The sequence below is a fragment of the Protopterus annectens genome, chromosome 13.part0 (assembly GCF_019279795.1).
Source record: "Protopterus annectens isolate FY-2018-M chromosome 13.part0, PAN1.0, whole genome shotgun sequence".
Lineage (NCBI taxonomy): Eukaryota > Metazoa > Chordata > Ceratodontiformes > Protopteridae > Protopterus > Protopterus annectens.
Window position 1 is genome coordinate 983,427,755 of NC_056747.1, and position 21,925 is coordinate 983,449,679.

General features: G+C 38.5%; 1 protein-coding gene across 3 annotated transcripts in view; it reads left to right on the forward strand.

Moving 5' to 3' along the window:
- Nucleotides 1-21,925, forward strand: part of LOC122787967 (trafficking kinesin-binding protein 1-like) — a 517,740-nt gene that overhangs the window by 343,945 nt on the left and 151,870 nt on the right. Inside the window, exon 1 of one of the 3 annotated variants that reach the window (XM_044054895.1) lies at nt 13,274-13,625. The exons of the other annotated variants lie outside the window; for them this stretch is intronic. Coding sequence (XP_043910830.1) covers nt 13,505-13,625 — 121 coding nt within the window. The 5' untranslated portion in view covers nt 13,274-13,504. Of the gene's footprint in view, nt 1-13,273; nt 13,626-21,925 lie in introns of those variants that run through there. 3 annotated transcript variants of the gene reach the window in all.

A 21,925-nucleotide genomic window follows, 5' to 3' on the forward strand; every position in this document is an offset into this window, starting at 1 on the left:
AAGCATTGTTGCATGATAGTCATTTAGTTTTGTACAGCAGTAGTGTGCTATGTTGCACACAGCATCAATAAGCAAAGCTACTACCAAAATACTTTAATGTATTACCTATAGCTATACCATTTGCCCCAAAAAGGAACTTATCATTGCATTAAGTGCATTAATTCCTGCAGCCAGAGATTCAGTTAAGTAGCTGGTATATACAACAGTGTTAGTTTTGCCATTTACTATACAGTCTCTAAAATATACCTACTAATCAACTGAGTTTGTAGCACCACGTGTTAATGCAGTGATACATGCATTTTTTTGTTCAGCTGGTACTTGGTTTGATTCCTGGTGTATGTAACAGTTTCAAATAATTTTATGTATAAATCCAAATTCTGAAGTGTGATAGTTGGTATGGATTCTCTAAAATATGGCTAGATGGTACTAATTTCCAGTTCAGCAATATAATACTTATAAATGGTTTTGCCATAGCTGCTCATTAGTGCATGATGCACACCATTGTGCAATTATGCTTTAAAGAAAAGACAAACAAGACAATAGACAGGGACAGTGAAGGGCACATGAGGTGGGTGAACACCATGACTGGGGGGAGGGTGGGGACATTGTGAATGCGTGGACATCAAGTTGGGTGACAGTGAGAAGCAGATCCTCACCCAGTGGACTGTTATCACTGTCACCTCACTGCACTGATGGCTACAGTGCCTGACATCTTCATTTCCTTATGTTATTTAACACACCAATGGAGAGCAGCATCTCCAGCCAGTGTAGGCATGCACAAACTGTGTGGTGCACAATCCTATGCATCAGACAGCTGCAGCAGCTGGAGAGACCTCAGAGGTTTCTCACCAAGACAGTTCAGGCCCTGCAACACATGACCTGCATGGACAGACTGAAGGCTCTGTCACTGTACTGTGTATCTTATAGGCTGCTGAGAGGGGACTTATGCCTGGCCTACAGAGTTGTCTCAGACCCTGGCCTAATGCTGCGCATCCACAAGTTACATGTGACAAGATTTACTAACTCTAGGTATCTTAACCTACCTTCAACATTAACAGGACATGTTGGAGTGACAGATATGTCTTCCAGAGATTGCCACTCTTCTGGAAAACAATCCCAATTCACATAAAACAGAGCTCCTCAGTAAACCTTTTTAACCATAACTTAGCCAACTGGATGGGAGAATGTACATTTACCCTGAATGTGTCGCCAATGTCTCTCTTGGATAAGGGCAGTACGTGATGTACATACACTTGCACTGCAAATATAGACCATACAAGTTGGTCAATAAGGGAACAATGGTATAACATGGCTAGGCTTATTAAGGGCCAGTAGCCTAATAACCTCCTATGAACCTAAGGTGATGTCTGCCTGGGCTCCAGGCCAATGTCTGATCCTGCCCTGGTAAGATGGTTGTATATGCAGTAATCTAATATAGCTGATTACATCAGCATTGTTTGTTGAGTATGTGTTGGTACGTCAGCATTGTCTTTTGGGCATGTGGTGGTACATCAGCGTTGGCTGTTGAGCCTATGGTGATAACAGTGTCCTACATGCTGGTGTAACAGGAGGTCTGTAATGTCAAGTAACATCACACATGCACACACACACACACACACACACACACACACACACACACACACACACACACACACACACACACACACACACACACACACACACACACACAGTTGACTGCAGTTAGTTAGAACAGAAACCTTACCTATATAAGTACACAAACTACAGAACACATTACTATATGAAAACGCCATGGCACAAGTCTAAATTTTACATGTCTGCAGGTCAGCTTTTAGTGGATGATATTAGCAGGGCATGTGGAAGACAAGAGGTTGGGAGGACCACATTACATGGAAGTGTAGGCTTCTGCAAGTATGAAAAGATTAGCAAGTCATGCCATTGGAGAAGTAACTGTAGGTTAGCACATCTATTCTGCTGTGTAGACACACACACACACACACACACACACACACACACACACACACACACACACACACACACACACACACACGCACACACACCTGACTGCAGTGACCTGAGTACACAGATTATAGAACACAGTACTCTACACAACAGCCATGGTACAAGTCTGACTTTTACATGTCTGCAGGTCATCTTATACTGGATGACAGCAGTGCATGAAGAAGATGGAAAACCTGCCTAACATGGATGAGTAGGCAGGTGCAGGTATCAAAATACTGGCAAGCCATGCCATTGAAGAGGTAACTGTAGGATAGCACTTCTATTCTGCTAAGTAGAGACACACACACACACACACACACACACACACACACACACACACACACACACACACACACACACACACAGTTGACTGCAGTGAGAACAGAATCCCAACAAGTGTACAGGCTACAGAACTCAGTACTTTACGCAAGTGCCACAACACAAGCCTGACTTTTACATGGCAGCAGGTTAACTTATGGTAGATGACATTAGCAGGCTATGTGTGGGACAACAGGTTGGGAGGCCTGTATAGGCACATAGATTTATAGGTTCATATGAGGCTAGTAGCCTAACTGTAGAGTGTATCTTAGGTGTGTAGAAGTATAGCTGTGTAAAAACACAAGTATCCTTATTGAGCATAGTTGGATGTTTGAGTTTAACAGAGGCAGGTTGTCAGCCCCACTGACTGTCCCTGTCCATAAGGGAGTACACAACATTATATATTACACTTTGTAGTATGGTTAATGTATGTGTGTAAAACATACTGAGTCCCCCAGGGTTGTATTGCTTGGGGAGGGACAACACGTGTATGCATTGTGAATATATGACATATACTGATAATATGCTCTGAATTTGCAATGTTTCCACATATAGTTTTGTGTCATACAAAGGAAATGGACGATAAACACCAATAAGAACGCATAGTGCAGTGAGATTAACAAAGTGTACATGCATGCAAGTTACACTTGTTTGCACATTGGTATGTGCCGTGCAAATGTGAGCAACATTGCTAATGTCAGAAAAAATAATACTATATGGCATATACTGTATTTGAACTCAGGACCATGTGTATGCCAGTTCTACAGTTACACCTGTTGCCATAAGAATGTTGAGGAAACAGTTGTGTATGTTGCACTTCATTGCTGTAAACTACAATATCACAGCAGTAAAACAAAGACTGAACACTCTGTACTAGAAGTCAGTACCATCTGTACTCCAGGTCAGGTTTTCACAATGGCCAAAGGCATTAATTGAATGCATACATTTACTATTTTTGGCCTTCTGTTTGATAGGTGGCCCATCATGGTTTGTACAAACCAATAAACATAACCATTAATTGCCTACGCTATTTGCACTATACGATGCATCATGCAAAAAGGGAAATGAAAAAGGAGAGGAATAAGAAACAAAACCTTAGTAATGAACACATATGAGTAAAATAAGTATTTGCTGTCACATCTTCAGGTACTTTATGGACAAATCCACCAATATTTACTTCATTACTGCACCAAGTTAAGATATACAAGGATATGCCATAATATTATTACAGAATACATTCTAGGTTTAGGACTTCCTTTGCAAAATGCAGCAGTTGAGACAATTTTATTTCAGGGATAGAATTTCCTTTTATCTACTCCCATGGGATGGAAAATGCAGGAAAAAGAATGTAGGCTAGATGGATGCTTTCGAGCTTGTTATATAGCTCTGCTATACTGAAATCACCTGCTTATGCTGTAATTAGCAGCTATGAAAAACATCTGCTACTGTACTGAATATATGAACTCTGTTAGTGCCATTGGTGCACGATGCGCACCTACTTGCCACTTCGTGCATTGGCACTGTGCGCACTGATACTGAAATAAGGTGAACACAAGGGAACTTATTACTTTTGCCCGTGCCTGTTATATCGTGCAAGCATGCAGTTCAAAAAGTAGAGAGAAGGTTGCAGACCCCATAGTAGAATCCAGGACCTTCTATATTCTAACTCTAGACATACACATGTTGCCATTTATTCCTCCATTTCCCATGGTTGCGCTAAGCGCTGCATTGCTTAAACAAGGATGAAAATTAAAAAATAAATTTTAATGTAATGCGGCTAGATAAGATACATTTTAACAAACAATTAAAAGGATAACACAGAATTTGTGAATTGTGCACTACTTGCATGCATTATACATCTACACCTCTGTAAGTGTAACCTGACACCGCCCCCTGATGTCATCATTCACTGTTGCCATGCATTCAGCATGAACACTGTGGAAGTGCCTACATGAAGTGAACATCCCTACACAGTTACATGTTTTTGGGATTCAGCAATTCTAATGAATTTTGACATAATTTGCATCTTCACTGTGTTGACAGCCCTGAATCTACATGGTTGGTAACTGTGTAGGAGGGAAACTGAAGGGCAGCCCAATGTTGTAGTGTCAAGAGAGGGTATTACTTAGGTGTACATATATGCATACAGGAATTCAGATTTGGGATTATATATTTCATGGGGTTTACACTTTTAGCTGTCTACATTAGTTATGATGGGGTGGAGGTACAAAGCCGCATTTATGTCATGGCACTTAATGAGGATTTATTGCTATTTTTAACATAATTTTCTAGCATCCAACATGTTTGGGAATGTCATAATGTATGTGGGGTTACATGTTAGGATCTGTTTTGTACAAATGTATGGTAAATTACTTGCTCTAGTTTCCATGTAGACTGCTGCATTTGGTAAACTTTTGCATACATGGCCAACACGAGCATGGAGTCTAGACAGTTACTTTACAGCTTGTTGAATCGCTCCACCATGTTCATTTCCTTCATTAGCATACAAATCAGCCAGTTATGCTGTAATTTGCATACCACAAAAGTTTACGTGTTTGCGCATGACTAAGCGCCACTACGTGGAGTTTACTGAATCTAAAACATTTTGCTGCATGCTCAACATTATCGTGTAGGCTTTATTGAATCCCCCCATTGGCTTAATGGAAATAACATCATTAATGTCTGGCGGGTTACAGGTGTTACGTAACAATTGCCAGAACACAAAGTAAACAATTCTAAAATGACCCAGGACCAAAGCTATACATTAAGATCCCCCCATATACACCACAAATGTACAAAACAAAAGGCATTTATTACATTTATTTTATTGACTTAATGTTTGTTAACTGAGTGAGTGGGCTGGCCAAGGATGCTTCTCAGCCATGACAAGAGCCATATAGGCAAGGACAACAAAACAGAATATATACAGCATGGACTGTTACATTTATCCAAGTAGAAAATAGTATATATGCAGACAGTGAATGTTACACTCAAGCAAAGCAGGTACAAAACAGTAAAAAGCATAATGTCTGTTAAATACATTTTTGAACTTGTACTGACAATAATGTAAGAACTAGGAGTATATATCTGAGAGGTAACCAGAAGTAAACAGTGAAACATATAGAAGTGTACAACAATATCTGCAAGGGATGCTATCTCTGATATAATTTCACCTTTCCTAGTAAATATTCTAAAAAATACAAATGTTGCCTATGTAATATGAAATGTACCTGTAATTATTTAAGCTCTAATATTTGCATTTAATGTTTAGTATTCTCAGTATTTAATTGTCATTGGCCGTGGTCATGCCTGAAGGGGGGTCCTTGTTAGATATATCTGTTTACCCTGAAATTAAACATTATAAATCTTTAAAAGGTACATGTGATGGTTCCACTTTGGGAAAAGTCTAGCTTAGATCTGCACGCACTACATTTTATTCTACTTGATGCTATGATATTTTATTTTATTTAGTTTTATTTTTATTTTACATTTGTTAACCGGGAGAGTCCGACTGGATACATGTCCATTTTCAGCGGAGGCCCGGGGAGAAAAGCTCCAGGTACATAACAGACATATGAACATTGTTAATGCAAAAAAAGGAAGATAGTTGAGTTCTAAATACAATATAAAGATACATCACATCTTGGGAAAAAAATAACAGCAGCATATAAAAAAAAAACATAGGTCAGTTACAAAGGTGAGGTGCCTTGTTAAAAAGCGGTTAAGGATAGTGAGGTAAGAGAAGGGTAAATGATAGTGGTTAATCAGGTTTGGAACAGGGACATTGCCAGAGAGTATTGAGATGGGGTTTAAGCTTTTTTTTGAATTGTAGGAGTGAAGGTTCTGAGGTGAGCATGGTCAGTAGGGAGTTCCACATTTTACCTACAAAGTTTGAGAATAGCGAATCCCCAGCAGAATTATTGGCTTTGGTAGTTTGAGCTAAGATCTTATTGGAGGAGCGTAAAGATTGCAGGTTACTATAGGGGTGAATGATGTTTTTCAGAGCTGGTGTTTTCTCTGGGTGATACAGTATCTGGTGAGCCGTTTTGAGTTGGTTGAAATGGAGTTGGCTGGAAAACTCTAACCACCCTAGTTGCTTCAAGTTAATGCAGTGGTGCGTTCTAAAGGTGGAAGAAGCAAGTTTGTTAAGGGTTGTCTTGTTTAGGTTTGTAAAAAGGGGGGAGGCATAGAAAAGAGTTGATAGTAGGTGTGTGCTGGCAATTGTAATTTTAGCGTGAGGAGTGAGAAAGTGTTTTACTTTATAGAGAGAGCCAAGCTTTTTATTGACGGTTTTGATGGTTAGATTGAAATGGGTGTCAAATTTAAGAGTTCTGGCAAATGAGCTTATAATAATATTATTGAGGGTTCTGGCAAATGAGCTTATAATACTGAGAAAAACGTGTACTTAAAACCATAGGTACCTTGACTTTGTAAAGACTTACTAAAAGCTTCATATTTTGTAAATTTTGAATGCCTTATTTTAAGATATAACATACCTAAAATGAGTTCAACAATAATAAAAAAATGACTAGTACTGATTTAGGAAGTACAGAATTAGGGCATGAAATTCAGGAAAAATGATCCAGTCTTAAAGAAGCCACCAAACCCTTCTTCCCTGCTCCAATACACCCAACTCCGCAACCTAGCTAAAAAACTAATCACCCTGGACAAAAAGAACTACTACTACAAACTACAGTCCAACCATAATAAGAACCCCAAACAGTTCTGGAAATCAGTAAATTCCCTTCTCCACCCAGGATCCAGAAATAACCCTTGCCCAGACCCAAGTAAAACTGACTCAGATCTAAGCTCTCTCTTCAACAAATTCTTTACGGAATCTATAGCTAATCTTACCAAATCCTTCCCTAACAATAATACATCCAACTCTCTTTCCTCTACTCCCAACAACCCCTCTAACTGTCCTCCCAGTTTCCAGCTGAAACCTGTTTCAACTATATTCATAAAAAGACTCTTACCTAAACTAAAGCCATGCACTAATGGCCCTGATATCATGCCCTCCTCTTTCCTTAAATGTGCTGCCGAAGGTATTGCTCTCCCTATCAGCATCTTAATCAACAGATCTATAAAAGAGTCATATGTCCCTATGCTTTGGAGATCAGCCTACATTCTCCCACTTCATAAAGGAGGCAAAAACACAAATATCTCCAACTTTCGCCCAATTGCCCTACTCTCACCTTTATCAAAAATCCTAGAGAAATGCGTCCACCACCAACTCATGCCTTTCTTAATCCATAACCGCCTTCTAACACCCACCCAACATGGTTTCCGCCCTGGACACAGCACCATTACTGCCTTACTATCCTTCTTAGAAACAGTCAACCAAGCCAGGGATTCTGGGTTACTGCTAGATCTGTCTAAAGCCTTCGACACCATCTCTCACAAACACCTTCTCTTTCATCTATCAAACCTTCATCTCTCCCCTGATACTCTATCCTGGTTCTCTAGCTACTTATCAGACAGATCCCAAGCTGTCAAATGGAACAACTCTACCTCCTCCTTCTTACCTACACCCACTGGTGTTCCCCAGGGGTCCATCCTTGGACCCATGCTTTTCAACATCTTCATAAATAACCTTCACTCTGCCATCCCAGACACAACAGTCATCCAATATGCAGATGATTCTACCTTAGTCTGCGCCTCCAACATTCCCAAACTACTGACAAAAACCCAAATAGCTTTTTCCACTACTGAGAACTGGATGCACCAAAATCATCTCTCTCTAAACTCCAATAAATCTAAAATTCTTCTCTTCGCTCCCTCCAGGGCTTGCACATTTGATAAAACAGCATTCAAAATCATAAGCCAAACCAAGTCAACCATAGAGGTGGTCCCATCTGCAAAACTCCTTGGCATCACTATAGACGAGCACCTCAAATTTGATAGCCACATACAACAAAACATAAAGAAAACCCACCAAAAGCTAGGTATGCTCTATAAGAACAACTGCTTTCTCTCCAACTCCGCTAGGCATTCCTTAGCAATTACCTATCTTCTACCATCTCTACTATATGGAGCCCCTCTCCTTACTAACCTGTCTTCTTCCATCTCCACTAAACTTGAAATCTGCTATAATAAAATCTCTAAATTTGCTACCAAATCTAAAACCTCTTCTCACCATTGTCTTTCCCTACAAACTCTGAACTGGCTAGAACTCCCTAACTACCTAGACTACCTCCAACTAACCACTGCTCACAAATTAATATTCTACCCTGAAAAATGCCCAGCCCTAGCAAACATCCTTCCACCATACACCCCAAAGAGATCTCTAAGATCTGAACACCAAAATTTAATCACCATCCACAAACCCAATCGCCCTGCTGGCCAACTCCTTCTCTCCTACTCTCTTGGCAGGAAATGGAACTCTCACCTTCTTCTCTTAGAGCAACATCTAACACTGAAGCCTTCAAAATCCAACTTTTCTCTTACTTATCCTCTAAACATAAGTGCACCTGCTTACATCCTACATAAATCTAAATAAATTCCCCTTGAACCCTCTACATCCTTTCTCTTTACTCTACCCTAATACTATCTTCTTTTCTTCTCTTTTCTCTCTCGATCACTGCTTGATCAAACTATATTCTACTCTCAGTTGATGTACTTTCTCTCTCTCTACTCCTCATATGTAAATATTGTAAATAGCATGTCACCTTAGACCTTCTTCTCATACAGTCAAACCTGCTACTTGAAGGAAACTACTAAATCTATTGTATCTACCTTCCTGAATGATGTTTTTTGAAGTATACTGCGTGTATTTGCTTTTTTTTACTAACTTTACTAACCTTAGACCTTCTTCTCATACAGTCAAACCTGCTACTTGAAGGAAACTACTAAATCTATTGTATCTACCTTCCTGAATGATGTTTTTTGAAGTATACTGCGTGTATTTGCTTTTTTACTAACTGTATTCAATGTAATGTTATTCCAAATGTATATATTTTATTACTATCTTTTACACTATGTAACTTAGATTGTATTTGCTTTGCTTTTGGAGCTTTTCTCCCCGGGCCTCCACTGAAAATGGGTACGTTCTGGCCCAGTGGACTTCCCCGGTAATCAAACTGGAAATAAATAAATAAATAAATAAATAAATAAATAAATGTCCTTGAATAAAAGCCACCTTTCAGTTTTATTAGCTTTAGTTTTAGAATGACCAAATATTAAGGAGAGTCTTTTTAAATGTTGCTACCTTCCTGTTGTTCAGCATTGACTGACAAAGTGAATAGCTAGAATGTTGTTATATTTACTGGTTCTTTTCTAGTACTATAATATCTCTTTAGTCTCAGTTTCAAGGTCCTCTGCTATGGCTAACTGTTGGGATTTCCTCTTCTGATAACTGACTTTTCTGTAGAGCCTGCACTTTGGGACACACACACACACACACACACACACACACACACACACACACACACACACACACACACACACATACAGATCTTGTGTTAACTCATGCCATGCATGACATACTGGGTTAGAAAGGCATGCTCAGCTCTTATTTAATTATGTTCTGTCATTTCTGCATTCCAGATTTTTGCCCTACTATACTTCCTTGGAAAGTTTGCATTGTTAATGCTTGAGTCAAGAAATGTTTTAAGTGTTTCTACTGTCATGAGATGACAAGCCAGGGCTTGCACTGAAACTGTTTTATTCCCAGGGAGAGGAGTATAATGTTAAATACTGTCAGCATAGATGTCACCACTTCCATCAAAACATCCAGAGGGCATCATCTGAGAAGCTTGAGACCTTCATCTCTACATAGCCCAGATAAGAAGTCTACAGGTTGCCAGCATAGGTGCTTGCAGGAATGCAATTTCGGAGCCTTTGTTGATTGAAGTCAGAGCTGGACAGATGGTAAAAAGCAAATGATCACAAGGCCAAGCATCAGCTAAAGCATTCTCAGAGATGTTATCCTATTGCTTCTGAGCCTCAGGTTGTTCGTTAACTAGCAGGGGATTTAACTCGGACCATGACTGCATGGCAGCAATTGGGACAGGAGATTACACCTCTTGTATGCATTACAGGGTTTCAGTACAGATTTGCCTGGATTGGACCATCCACAGTTTGGCTAAATTCAACCCGGCTCACTTGGAGTGAACCCTTGTGTCCCTCAGCAAAAGTTTGGTGTTGAACTTGGGTTCTGCTGTTTTGCCCTCCATCCCACCGCTCCAAGTCAAGGAAATCGTATTAGTTAGAACAGTGAAGATTCCCTCTTGGTACTTCCATCCCAATGGAGTCCAGAGGGATGGCCCAGATGTTGAATGTGCACCCATTCTTAGTGTTCATAAGTAAGTATTAGGCTAGATGTCCTTCTGGGCTATTTTCAGCCTAGCCAGCTTCCCTTGAAGGTGAGAATCAGACTCCATACCTTGTGTCTGTGAGGTAAGCAGCTTAACCACTATAGACGTATTTATGCTACAAAACAGATTCTTTTTTATTATTTCACTTTCTTCTGGTGTGTATTTTGCGAAGATACACACATGATTGCAGAAGCTCATATGCGTGTGTGTGTGTGTGTGTGTGCCCCTATATATATATATATATATATATATATATATATATATATATATATATATATATATATATGTATGTATGTATGTCTAGCCGTCATTTATCTATATTCAATATCTCTGTCTCTCTGTATCTGTATACACATATATATGCGTATATAAATGTTTCATAAACGTGGCTTTTCATTGATGAGTGAAAACACTGTTTTTTTTCTCCATGAGTTTGTGGTACAGTGGGGATTGGGAAATATGCCCTTTCTCCCATTGTAGTGCAATCTCAGAGTTGGTATATATAAGTCGCAGGGGGTGTGGGGATGCAGTGGTGCTTGACCTTGCAAAAAAAAAAATTTGTTTACCCTTTTTTGGATCATTGTTTTTTTTTCAGTCTTTATGTGTTGATAATTTCCAAATTGACATTTAGTGGTTCAAGCAAGGGGTTGTTAGGCTCCCATGTGTATGTATATATAAATACTGTATCTCTCTCTCTCTCTCTCTCTATATATATATATATATATATATATATATATATATATATATATATATATATATATATATATATATCTTTATGGGTTCCCTTCATATGGTCGACATTTTAGAATGTCGACATTGATATGGCTGAGACCATATGATCGACATTCGAAATGTCGACCATGCGGAACCAGCGTCTCTGTACAGTGCGGAATGGAAAGATTTCCATCTTCCACACTGTAGTGCAATCTCAGAGTTGGTATATTTAAGTTCCGGGGGTGCAGGAGTGGTGTAGCGCCCCCCCCCCGTTAGCTGCATGAAGGTAAGTTTTTTTGTGTTTTTTACTTTTTATTATATGGTCAACATTTAGAATGTTGATCATATGGTCTCGGCCATATGAATGTCGACATTCTGAAATGTCGACCATATGAAGTAGATCCATATGTATATATATATATATATATATATATATATATATATGTATATATATGTATATATATATATATATATATATATATATATATATATATATATATACACACACACACACACACACACACACACACACACACACATATGTATGTCTCACACACAAATCACACGTGTGTGTGTCTGTGTGTATATATATATATATATATATATCTATAGGCACACACACACATACACATATATGCACACACACACACACACACACACACACACACACACACACACACACACACACACACACACACACACACACACACACACATATACTCCATCCATTCATTCAGCAGCATCAGTGCAGCTGCACCCCCCCCCCCCCCCATTACTCTAGCCATATCTCTGACTCTGTTTTGAGTATTTGTACTGTGGGGCTTGCAATTGTGCTTTTCAAGGGGTTAAACACCCACTTTGTAAATGAGTGCTTCCTCATTCCATTGCTGAACTTAATTACTTCATTGTTAACTTATGACTTTGTGCCCCTGTTCTTCTTTCCCATCGAAATTCTCTCCCCAAAAATGAAAATTCAAGCTGAAAAGTGGAGCAGACTGCTACCCAATGGACATTTATGGCAATTTGATTATGCATGTTTCATATAATTTTCTTGTTTAATAACTAGGCAAGACTCATATGTTGATTTTCAGGGTTAACCCAGGAGTAGTGGCAAAGTGACAGGATTTGTTCTGTATCATACAATATGAAAATAAAGGCTTTGAAAACCCAGCATTGCTTGCTGTAATTCACAACACTTTTCTTGTGTTATTACTGCTAATCAGTTGCTTAAGAGGCTGGGGTAGGTTAGTAAGTGTTCAGCCTGACTGCCTGTTTTTTTATGAATTCTGTTTCTGCACCACTGTGTGTAAATGGGGGAGAATGAGATATTTAAGCCTTGTGTTTTTATCTGAAAAGAAACTTACCATATTATAAAATGTTTATAGAAAGAAAAACAGGAAAAATGTTTTGTAATGCCACGTTCTAGTCTGAGTTCAGTGGTTGGAGGAAGGAAATTAATGATGTTGACAAAACACAGTATGGTATCACTCAGATGAGACAACTTTTTATTTCCATGTCAAGTTCATTGCATTGGTTAAACAGTGTTGACAAAGCACTACCAATAAAATGCGCAATTGTGAAGGAATGTTTTGTAGTGAAGCCCCTCCTTTCCACAGAACACTTGAAAGCAGGTAAGATTACACTGGGGTTAAGAGCATAATATTACTGCTTGGAATGTTCCATTCTGATGCAAAATAGGGGTTGGTGTCTTTTTGTGTTTGGGTGCACCATTTGTCAGAATACAGAATAAAAGTTCTGAAATCCACTTCAGTTAATGAGAACCAGAGGACTGTTGTAGTAACTTTAAAAATGTATTTTTGTTTGTTTTCTAATTTTTGCTGCATTTTGATCTCATTTTGTGAATTGCAAAATCCATCTCCCTGTCCATGTTAATGAGAGCTGCCAAGCCAGGTGTACATAAACTGTAGTGACAGTAAAACAAAAGTCAGTGTCTGGTTTGGTGATAAGACTGAGAAACGTGGAAGCATTTTTTTAAACTGTGCTTTTTGAGAAGTGTAGACGTGCAGCTTTTCAGACTTTTGTTTGTTTACTGATGAAGTACACAAAAACATTTTGGGTCCATCGCTGTAGTGTGGCCCTGCTTGCTTTGTGTGTATTGGCTGATGACTGGACTTTCATGGACTAAATAGTTCAAGCAGGTTGTGACCAGTGACTGCATGTTAGCAGTAATGGAAGTCTGGAGCAATAATGATAACGACAACAATGGGAATGCAAATCTTGACAATAACTGGGATCCCAGCTTGGATATAGATGTAATACCCAACATCCTAGAGGAAGGTAAAACAATATATCTGCCTGATGCAAGCACAGCTTTGGAAAAAACTATGTTTTAAGAATTGTGTAGAATTAGTAGTGCAGCTGGCTATGAATAATGCAGTCTATTGTTTTAGCTTTAGTTGTGGTGTTACATGTTTATTTACTCATTTGAGTTAATAGCCAGGTTGGAGAACTGAATTAGTATGGACCCTTTTTATATACTTTCTAGACATGGCCTCTTTTTGGACTGGGTTATGCCTAGAAATTATCTACATGCAAAACAGTGAGTACTACCCCCCATACTTCTCAACTGTCCAGAATTGTCTCGTATTTTTGGTCTGATTCTCATAAAATTTGTGATTTTCTGGCAAATCACTGGGATAAACTGAGGACTGAAGTCACCAAGTAATAACATGCATTTGTGTTTCAGACTTCAAATCCTTCAGAAAATTTATGTTAACACAAACTCTGTTACTGTAGCAACTTTCTAAGTTTGTAAGAGCAATATTTTAACATCTGTCTCTATTTTTGGGCCTTTGTCTCCCCATTTTGTCAGGATTTGCTAGATTTCTTGCTCTAAGAGGTTGAGAGGCATGATACCCCCAGCAAAACACAGCACACTTTTCCCATGTGCTTTTGGTAAGCACAGTAATTTGCTTCTGCAAAGTCACATTCCCTAATTGTACCATTTAGATTTTGTGCTAGTTCTTTTAGAATTGTTTCTGAAAATAGGATATTAGAAACAAAATGTGTTTGAGCCTTTGCATCTGCTTTGCATTTCCTTGCACTAAGGAGGTCTCTGATGTTAAGTATTAACTGCTTCAGTAGTTGCAAATGTTATACAGTTGTACTACTTGCAAGTTATTTATCTTCACATGTTTTCTTGACTGATGATTGTGGTTTCCACAAGACTTTTAATATTTTTGTATTTCTTTGGTTTCTGTGCTTGCTATAGTATTCAAGTCGCTAATTCACACAAAATACTATGGAGTAGCAGAGACTTTAGAAAACATTTTATTATGCACAAATGTATACCTGCATCATTTCCAAAAGCTAGTTTATAAAGCTATAATGGAGGATAGTCCCTGTCGTATATGATGTCTCCCATAATTTTTCTTGTCATTTTGGTGTCTGCATGGAAGCAGCACCCACTCAGTTTTCAGTAGTCATCTAGGAAAACAGAAGCCTCAGACATCTGGTGCAGACAGTAGTAGACACAGAAGACGTACCCAAGAGTCTTAAAAATGATTAAGACTGAAATGGCACCTTATTTGCTGAATTTGTTCTGGGCAGCTTTGAACTACTCACCTTTAAATGTCTATTTCAATAATGTACCTTAAAATGCAGTGCTTAAATCAGTTACCAGTTTTGTACTACAGTCCTTATAGCAATAAGTAAGTGAAATCATATGGAGCCTGTCCCTGTGTCTTCTACAGACCTTTATATTTCTGCAGGAAATGTTATCTGGAACAAATTCTGCTTTGTAGCAGGCTGATGTTTTGAGGTGTGGAGGTTGGTATCGTCTAGTACTTTATGTTCCTGTGTATTTGTAATTCATTGGGTAACTGTTTATGCAGGCTGATAGCTACTTCCTTAATGGAAGGGCAAAAGCTCTATCATTTTTTTTTTTTTTTTTTTTTTTTTTTTTTGTAGTAAGCTAGATTTGCATGTCTGTATATGTAATACCTGCTCTTCTAGCAAACACAGAAACATTTTTTTTTTGAAAACCTGCTCAGAAACTGTAAGATGTGTAGAACAGAGCTGTGCATTTTTGAACTGACCACAGAAAGTGTTTTTTAATGAACATTTAAAAATAAGTAATATGAGGTAGGCAGTAAAAAGTAAACTGTAGCATTACCAACTCTTTTCAGAAGTACACTATGGGGGCTGCATGCCATATTTTGCATAAGCCTACAGTACAGGCCACATTTGTTTTTAATTTTTCTTTTTTTGATAAACCAGGACTCCAAGGAGGTGGGCAGTATTTGTCAGATGTACTTAGAGCACTTAGTTTTATTTCTCTTTTGTGGTACCAGAAGGCAAAGTGGTTTAGAAGGGTAGGAACTGATGATTTCTCCACAAAATGGTAATAGCAGCAGTTTGGGACACAAGTATGGCATTGCTTAAAGTATAAGAATTAGATACTCTGGTATGACTGTCCTTGGTGAAATGGAGTATTCTAGTACTGAAGAGAGTTTTGTTTCCATTGAGAGAGCAGTCATTATTATCTGGCTACCCACTATACCCTTACCACTGTAAGAGTGTGCTAGAGCCTATCCCAGTACACATTCATTCACTGGTTACCAATATATTTTAGGACTCTGGGATGGCGCTAGAGCCCATTTCAGTACTGCAGTGTATGTAAGGTAGAGGTAGTATGCTAATTTGTCTGTGATAATTTAGAGGACCTCCAGGTTACCAACTGGATGTGTTTGGAGTGTAGGAGGAAACTGGATCGCCTGGGGAGAACCTATCCAAACACAGTAAGGAAGACCTGAATTGGAGAACCAGATACTATAAGGCAATACTCCTAACTGCAATCTCTTGCAACAGTAAACCTTTGTGTTCAGTAACAAATGCAAATCTACCATATAGGAAACTTAAGTAAAAATGAAATCTACCCAATAGGAAAGTAAGCTTAAGTAACCATATTGTCGTAAAACTTTGTAATAGGGTCAATGTATCAAAATAACTTGGTAATAGCTGTACAAGATGTACAGATCACCTGCTAAGAAGGTACAGTATGGCAGGTTGAGATTTGTAGAACTGTGAAAGGACCCAGACAAACAAATCCCAAATTAAAACTTATTGTGCATCAATGAATGAATATAGGCATATATAGTAGTAGCCCAGTTTTAGTTTTTTGTCACACTGTCCAGAATAAACTCCAATGCCTTGTGCTCATTGGCTGCAGAGACGAGCTTTGGCATCTCTGTACCCTGTCCAGAGTAAGCACAATGCCTTCACTGGCTGCAGGAATATGTCCTGAATGAACTTCAGTACCTGTGCTTATTTGGCTGCAGGTTTAGGCTTCAGCATCCCCACACCCTGCTGAGAATGGCTTTAGTGTCTTGTGCTCATTGGCTGCAGGGATAAGCTTTGTCATCCCCACAGCCCTGTATAAGGTAAAGCAGGTTATCAGAAGATGGATGGAGGGAGACCTGACTTCTGAGTGTAGAACTGATCTTTGAATGATACTTCCAGATTATTTAATGGACTGTCTCATCTAAAAAAGATAAAATGGCTTTCTGCTTGAAAGTTGGAAAAATTGGAATTATTTTTTGCAACCTGAGACTCCCACCTCTCATCTTTGAGAGAGGGTAGTGGACCAGGTAGCTGGGGTAGTGGACCAGGTAGCTGTGTGGAAAGAAGTTGCTTTGCCTGTTGGCTTATGAAAAGATATTACCAACATTTACATTGGCTCTTTCAGAAGTGATACATGCAAAAATGGTGCAGTCCCATCCCTCTTCTTTTAATTGTGTCAGTCCTTACTAATGGAATGTGTGTTGTTCAGAAGCTATGTTTGTATATGTGCATTCTTGGTGTAGGGTATTTGAGGAGTTTGCCTGGTATGCACTGGCAGTCAGCAGATAAAAATGGTGACAAATCCAGAATGAAATGTCTCTCATTGTTTTTCTTGTTCCTTTCACAATACAGAATGTCAGCTGCCTATAGATTACAAATGATGGCCACACACAGAGAACCATGCAGAATACCCCAAATAGCAATTCACAGTCTAAAACTGGTAATGGTTAACTTCATAACCAACAACCACCCCATATATAAACATCCAAAACATATGACTTGTGGGACACATTTGAGTTGTGCAGCTAGGCTTATAAAGGCCCTAGTGGTAATTAGCCTAGTATTTACCTATTAACATTAGCATTGAAAGTAGAGAATTCCAAAATACTGCAAAATTGTTTTTAAAAGGGAGTCAAGGGAGATTGAGTATAAACCTGGCAGATTAAAAACCTCTGTTTTGCTCACTTGATATATGCAGTGCTACATACTCTGTATTTGTTTTTCTGCTAAAACCTGTTTGTTCCATTGTCCTCGGTTTCATCCTTTGTTCACATGTGATTTTCTTCACTGTTACTATGGCTGCTGCTGTTACATTCGCTTCAGATCCACCAGCTTGAGAATGACTCTGCTAGTGAAGCTAACAACATTTCCTATTTGAATCTTTGAAATGCATAGTAGCATTTGTGAGTTCTGCTTTTCCCAGGTTACCCTTAAGAATGTTTATTTTGTAGTGGAGTATGAGAACATTGTCTGTGTCATCCTGTTTATGCCGATCTTCAGTATGATTCGACTACAGGCATTCCTACAGCACTTGCTTGTTGCTACTTTCATTACTTTTGGTAATTTTAGCTCTGTCTTCCTCATCTACATCATGTCCGTGTTGATCAACTTAAGATGCTAAAGTACTGCATGACACTCCATGATGGCAGCAAGGGCTCTAATTTATAAGGGAGCTGTAATTCTGTTGACAGCTACCTATCCAAGCTGCGTTTTTTCAGCCACTTCAAAAGTACTTGCTCCTTTGAATGGCTGGCTGCAGCAGGATTTTTCCTTACCCTGTTGTGCACTGACCCCCTCAGAGGTGATTATAATTGTAGCCAGAATGCAGGGAGCACAGTTTCCTGCAATATGGATAGTAATCCTAGGGCTTTGTATGCCATGAGAAAACAAGTTTGTGAATTAAAGTTTGATGATGTTCTTTAGCAATACTACAGTAACTGAAGTTTTTATTGTTTTTATGAAACATGGATGTGGATTCAATTTACAATACATCTGTCAGCTTGATGTACTCCATACACAACTGGTACCCGTCTGATGCAGTGTGCTGTTAGCCAGTGATGGCTGTATGCATGTTTTCTCCGTATTACCACTGTTGATAAACCACACCTTCTGCTGAAGCTCAGAGGAAACTGTGCAGCTTATTTTAGGTACAGTACATTCAGTACATGATCTAATGGTTGTGATACAGAATGCAAAATGCATCTTAGCTAGCCCCTTTTAAATCTTTTAATAGCCCCCAAAGGTGGTGCTGTATTCCTTAATACGTTTACTTGTCCTCCGAAAGAAAATAAGTCGCAGGTTAGATGACCCCTCCAGCAGTAGTAAACAGATTTAAAAAAATAACCAACGATGTCCCATGAATATAGTTTTGACAGATTGTTACTAAAAGTGTTTTTGTGTGTGGGGGTGGGGTAGCTGTCCTCCTTGTTTTATGCAGAGGAAAGCATATTGTAACGAGAAATGTGCATCAGGCCAAGCAGCATGGAAAGGGAATCAATTTTTCATTGATACCTAAACCACCACAAACCGTGCCCAAATCATCAATCAAAATGTGCATTGCAACTTTCCAGTCCAGCAGGAATGTTCTGTGAAGACGCTTCTTGTTTGCCTTGACCTTGTGCTTGTTTAGTATTTTGCTACCATGTATGCATGACATGTTCACAGCCTACTGCTCTTAACCTGTTATTTGTATTGGCAAGCAGAAACCAGTGCTTGCTGTGATCAGAAAGAAAATCCTTCATGTTTTACATATTCAAGATCCAGATTCTTCAGCTGGTAATGCAAAATGAGCAGTAAAATCACAATGTCACAAAGTAGTGAAATATGTTTAAACTGTGACAGTAGGTCTGAACAATATTTTACCTTTATTGTATTCATAACCGACCTCAAATGTAGTGTTATGTTTATAGTAAGTGTCCTTAGATTCTGTAATAAGTAGTTGTGTATTTGTTTGTGTCTTTCGGCTTTTCCCGGGTAGGGGTCGCCACAGTGGAACTCCGGTCCGCTAATGATTGGTAGTTGATTTTTACGTGCCGAGTTACCAGCCCTGACGCACAACCTTCAACGAAGGTGCGCCCATTCACGCATGTCTCCACGCAGAAGACGCTCTAGCTGAGAATCGAACCGGACAGTGCCTTACTGTGAGGTGACAACGCTACCGCACCACAGTAATTCTAATAATGTGTGTGTGTGTGTATATATGTGTATGCATATATATATATATATATATATATATATATATATATATATATATATATATATATATATAATACATATAATGTGTGTGTATGTGTAATTTTTTTTTCTGGGATCTTGTTTGTTAATGGATTATAGCATACTGTACACTACATTTTAACTAAGAAAGTTAAAAGTCATTGCAAACAGAAGTGTATGACCAAACACTCTTGTGTAAACACAGCACCATCCATCTGTGTTAATTTGGAGATGTAGCAGTTCTTTTGTTAAATGCTTTACCCCTGAATTTTTAAGATATAGTATATGACAAGTGGACATGTGCTATGTATATAATTTTGTTGATTAGTGGCTTAACAAAGACAGGCAACCAATTATTTCCAATTAGTGTTTTTAATCTGACAGCACAGTTTGGGTGCCACCTGCAGAGATGTCTTTGATTAGATCAGACAGTTTTATGTAAAGGGGTACAATGTACAAATCATAAGGCAGTCTGTTGACGTGCAGATTTGCACTTGCAGCAGTAGGCTTTAGAACTGGGTCAGTGTACACCAGGTTTAAGTTTGCCGAGAAAAAACAGTAGCTTGTTTCTGAGTTCAAGTCTGGACAGATTAACAGGATAGAGTTTATACAATTTCTGTGCATCAAAATGGATGACCAAATACATATATTGACGCTGGGGTTGACAAGACTTGCGCATTGTGAAGTATTTTGAATATATCTTCAGCTTTCATTCCATTAGGAAGCCATGTTATAGTTTTTTAACGACTTCTGCGAAGAAGATGTGTGCTTTTAGTCTACTGCCTGTACACATGTGTATCTGAAGGGCCCCATAGTGCAGCAGATCAAATCGTAGCAGTGCCTTAACCTTACTGGGTTGAACCATGGCCTTTTTAAACATTTTCAAATGCACCTGTGTGTATATGTATAATTTATTACATACATACCTAAAAGAGCACAAACCTGTATTATTAATTTTGGAAGGTGATACGTTAATAAGGATTTCCTAAACATACAGTTTAGCTTTTGGTTTTCTGAGTGATTGTAAGTGGATCATTTTGCCTGTTGAAGTAAGTTACCATCTGTATACGTCTACATATAACAAGGCAGTCCCGTGCCATTTATGTATTTATTTTGAATAAGTAGATTGCATTGAGCATGTGGCCTCTTTAATCAGGAGAGGCTACATGTAGTTGATCTGTGAACTCGGACTGTTAAGTCAGTTTTAGTAATAACAGTAAGCACAATAACTTTATTCTTCCAGTCTTACTATAGACTTCTTTTATGTAAAATACCATTTTGCTTTATCTTTAGCAGGTGTTTGTTCTTGCATTTGCCTGCTTTGTCACTAGACAAAGTGATGCAGATGTCCGTTTTACGGTCTCCCATTTAAGTAGACTCTCAGACAGTTTTATTAATAACTATAAGCAGATTAAGTGCACTGTTCTAGATTTACAGTTGGCTTGTAACAGTTACATAAGACACTATGTTACAAATGAGAAATTAGAATGTTGTGCTTTTTTAAGGAGCTGTCAATGCTATTGAGGTCAGTCTAGAGACTGTTCTTGTATTTTTAACGTTTGTCTGGCTTACATTGTCATTTGAGCTGTTTTGTTTCATCCGATATTGCCAGCTCCTGTTACCTACCTGGGAGGTCAGAGTAAAAGCAGAAAATGGTTGCAAATTGACAAGTCATGTGCCATGGCAGAAGTGTCATTCCTGAAATCTATAACTCTGCTACATTGTTTCATCACAGTACAGGTGGCAGTAGAGATAATTTAAGAAAATTGGAAAATGGCAACCACTTGTTGAATTTTAGGTATCCTACCACAGTAGGGAGCAGGTGTTCTTAGTTTATGATTTTATGATGTTTTGGTACAAAGCCGACCTGTAAAGACACCAGTAGATTAGGGTCATTTGTCCCATTCTTCTGACCATTTTTCTTCCTGATGAATATTTTCACTTCTGTCCAACATGATGCCCAAATTTTCATGCCTTTCAGTAGAACTTCTTTATCTGGCTTATCTAAACCGGAGTCCTGCAGTTTCAAAACAACCATTTTCTGTTCTCTCTCATCCTCTTCTTGCACTTTCATATCTTATTTAGAATCAGAGGAGAAGCATAAAAGTTGACACTCAAAGTATAACATAAATTCTGTTATTCCAACTTTCTTGGTTTAAAAACAAGACATTTAGCTGTTTTGGTTGTATTTTACTGCCAGGAATTTGTATTATTATTTTAAAATACATTTGTTAATCTGGTAAACACACTAGATACAAATGTTTCTTTTATGGGGTGATCTGGGAGCACTGTCTGGTTAAGTG